The sequence below is a fragment of the Mesitornis unicolor genome, unplaced genomic scaffold (genome assembly GCF_000695765.1).
Source record: "Mesitornis unicolor isolate BGI_N332 unplaced genomic scaffold, ASM69576v1 scaffold42514, whole genome shotgun sequence".
NCBI lineage: Eukaryota > Metazoa > Chordata > Aves > Mesitornithiformes > Mesitornithidae > Mesitornis > Mesitornis unicolor.
Window position 1 is genome coordinate 16,753 of NW_010181543.1, and position 4,166 is coordinate 20,918.

Genomic DNA, 4,166 nt, shown 5'->3' on the forward strand with positions numbered 1-4,166 from the left:
CCATCTACCTCTGCTACGCAGAGCACTGCTGTTGAGCAGCCCTGCTAAGACCTGGATGGCTCCTCTACAGCTCCTCTTTCCACTGGATGAAGCAGAGCTGGGTACAGAGCTCTCTGACACTTCTCCATCCTGCAGCACCACCACTGTCTCTGATCAATGCCACACATTCCTGGGGATGTTCTTGATGGCAGTGATGGGGAAGCAGACAGGAATGGGAGAATCAGGGACGTAGAGCTTTTGGCGTGAAGAATAGGTATACTTCAGAATTTCGTAAACAGAGGGAGGAGAATGGAGGCAGTTTGTGTGGGAATGAAAGAGCCTTTGCTGTGTTTAACAAGTTCAGCCAGCAGAAGAAATTAAGTGTATGTAGTACAGTTGTATATCCCCTAAAATCCTTTTGGCTGTCACAGTTGTGGAACAATGTAAGCCACGGAATCATGAAATTCAGGGTTGCAGAAACTTACTCAAAACTTCCCTCAACTATTTCTTTTTTAAAAAGTTAGTGAATGTATAAAATTGTTCTTCTGCTAGACGTTCAGTGTAACTTAAAGCCTCTTAAATAGAGCTAAAACTGACTGTGGTTTTTTTTAATACTTCACATAGCCTACTGCTTTTTCAACAGTCTGGAGGTTTTTTTAATTTAAATAAGAATTTGTATTAGTGATAGGCAGAGCCTGCTAAAATGTAATTGTAGCTGGAAAGTTGAATATCCAGCTGCATCTCACTGTATGTTAGACACATTCAACATCATCATTAATTTTACAGGTCTGCAAGGATATGAATAGAAATACCCTGTCTGCTCCATATTTTCAAAACTTCGAGATTGTTTAGAAAATGCACAGGACAGTCACTTTCAAAATTCACCAGAGCTCGATCCAAGTGAAACTGGTAGGAGCAGCAGCAGCAAACTCAAATGCTAACCACATAATTTTTCAAAAGCTGTAACCATATAAAATGGAAATCTAAATGTGTAATTGATGTGGGTAAATACTAACTCTGGTCTTCCTGATGACGAGATAATGACATTTAATAACAATTAAATAATATATACACAGTTACTGAATAATACAGTCTTTTTGTCCTCTCCTTATTGTGTTCTAGAAGATTCTGGCTTTTCCTCTGAGATACTGAAAATGCTGTCTCTCAACTGGCATCCTCATTCTCAAATTTAAAGAGCTTACTGTTATTTGGATGTAACCAACACATTCAATATGGTTTTAATTGTCCAGCAAAATCCTACATTAATTGTATTTCAATACAAATTCAATCACAACTGCCAGCCAGAAACACAGCTTGAAATACAACACATTAATAATTCTCTAGTAAAAAAGAAATCCATAATTCAACATTTTTAAATATTAAAATGTAAAAAATTAAGAGTCCAAATAAAGTACATTGACCTAGAAAATAGCTAGATTATGCGCACAAAGTACTGGAATGTCTTCATTAGTAAAAAGAACTGCCAAATTTAATGTAAAAAGTATTATGTGTTCTAAGAAGTAATAAGAATAGCTATTTTAATTATTACTAACCAATGAAATTTTACTTTTCTAAGGAAATAGAATGTATATGCAAACCAGTAATGAAATAGTTTATTTTAATCAAAGCTTTGTTTTGGTGATTTGGGTTACGATTTAAGTCAATTCATTTTAGTATTTATTAATAAAAACATAATTTTGAAAAAAAAGCTGAACACTAATGCCTAATGTTTATATTAAATGAAAACAGTGTTTATTAAGTAATTTATAAAGTTTGTTCCATGCCTCCCCCATGCAATGATGGTGTCAGCATACTATTCAACATAAATTTGACATTCAGTTACTAGCATGACACTAAAATTATTTTTTTAACTGCTCTTTATGTAAAGAGGGAGAAGACCTCATAGCTTATAAAAATAATGAGAAGTGACAAGGCCAATACTCCTGTTCCTTTTTGAGAAGATAAGATGGAAATTGTAACTGTAGAACATTCTCTCTGAACCACATTCACTGCTGCAAAGGAATAGGATAAATATTTTTATTTCATGTGTTTTAGCTGCTACTGTGGAAGTTACAGCTCTAGTTTATGAAGACATGTCTTTCCTTAGCAGAAATTTATGAAATTCAATGTATACCTTTATGATAAATACTTCTTATGCTACCCCAACAACAATAGTCAAAAAGTCATTTTGATATTAGAATGGCTGCAAAATCAGCTAGATGATCTGATATCCAAGAAGCAGCTTTTATTTATGTTAAAACAGAGAATGAAAAACTGTAATATGGTAAAAATATTTCAAACATTAACAAAAAACGGCCCCCATCATCTCTGCAAATTAAGCCACTGGTAGTCATTCAGATGGCCAAAACATACATGCTAATTCAACATTTTGGACATATCATATTGTATTTGTAACTTCTGTGCATTTACTACTCAGTTGATAGATGCATGCACAATTGCCATTTATGTAGGATTAAAGGACATTTGGACATCCTAGAGAAACAGTGCTCCATTTTTAATCTCAACAAGATTTTTGGATGAGAAAAGACAGCATGCTTGGAAAGTCAGACGTTCAGTAACTGTAGTAGTTCATTTTTACTCATCTATTTAGTGGTAAAGATGAATCTGACTAAATTCTTATCACCCATATCAAATAGAACAAATATTTATTTCAATACCTTCATATGTTGAAGTTTATTGTCAACTGCTCTAAGATAAGAAAGATTTTCCAAAACTGCCAGTTCTTCTAATTCATCAATGTTATTATTGCTGATATTCAACACAGACAAAGATTTCTGGAGGAAGAAAAGCAGAAATAGAAAATTATACCATGCATGGGTCAAGTTGTAAATTTTTAAAGAAAATTCTCTTAAAGGAAGAACAAACATATGAAGCAGAAACATGCAAATACAACTACCACATACCTCACACATTGTTTTATGTTGGCTTTCCAACTTGTCCTGAAATGCTATTTATTTTGGTTTTGAAGTCAAACCAAAGTAAGATTAGTTCTCAATTATTTCAGGAATTCTTAGTAAATACAGGATTTAGTTTTTTTTCTCTAAACATGTTGAAATACTTTAGAGTTCTGCAAGTGCAACTGACTCTACATTTGAGGTATGGAACAGACACAGAAATCGACTGCCATTTCCAAGGTTACATCTGAACTGCATAGAGCTGAAATCCATCTCTGATATCCATGTAGTTTCATTTAAGAGCTAGACTACACTGGTTTTATTTCAGACTTGATCCTACAAACCTCTTGGTATACACACCTCTACTCCTTGCCCCTTTTCTTTGGAACACTAGGGAGTCATATAAAGTACATTCACTTTGCCTTTTGTAACAGACAATAGTTAGAGAGATCTTTATATTCTAAATATAAAGTAAATCTGTTTCAGGTGTTTATCACAGGAAATACTTATTGTAGTTTCACATGAAAGGAACAAGAACCTTATATCTCGAGAATATGAAAAAGGACACCTACTTCAGTAAGTTTAGAATTATAGCAGATATGGGACTTACCAACTGTTATAAAATGTCTGTTTCAGCAGCGTATACAGGAAATGTCACCCCCTTCTATAATCTGACCAAAATTTACATTGCAGGCAGAATTACCAGTATCATCCTGATATACGCAGTACATAAATTTAATCAAAAGCTCATCAAGCCCTGATTACACTTTGAGAATGCAGGAAGATGATTTTTTTAGTATAGAACTACATCCATTAGTAAATAAATTCTATGTTTTTTAACCACTTCAACAATATATTTTATGTTTAGTGAGCAATGAACAAGTTGAAAGAAAGCTTCAAGAGCTGACTTTCCTTAAGTCTTGACATAGCACAACACAGAAAAATTGCAGAACCAAAACTGAACGCTTCTGACTGTGTTGCTCTTAATATCCAGAAAAAAAGCTATTTGGACCTTTTTTGTCATTGCATTATCTAGAGAAATACAAAAAGTAAATGAACAAATGTAACAATCAAATCAGAGAAATACCAACAAACTAATTCACTACAAAGTAGATTAAGATAACTAAGAGCGATAAATTACTACCCCTTTTAAAATATTTTCACATTCTGTAGGTATAGAGCATCCACACATTTTCTTACTTGCTTTATCTTTTTATTCTCATTTCCATCCTTCACAGAAAAATAAATGAAGCCAATAATAATAATAATAAT

General features: G+C 33.3%; 1 protein-coding gene across 1 annotated transcript in view; it reads right to left on the reverse strand.

The window, feature by feature from the left end:
- The window catches only part of LOC104539835 (protein phosphatase 1 regulatory subunit 42-like), a gene marked incomplete at its 5' end in the record, with an annotated part of 8,713 nt that extends 5,939 nt beyond the window's left edge, over nucleotides 1-2,774 (reverse strand). The window contains one exon of the mRNA XM_010183460.1: nucleotides 2,658-2,774. Coding sequence (XP_010181762.1) covers nucleotides 2,658-2,774 — 117 coding nt within the window. The remainder of the gene's footprint in view (nucleotides 1-2,657) is intronic.
- Nucleotides 2,775-4,166: the final 1,392 nt, after the last annotated feature.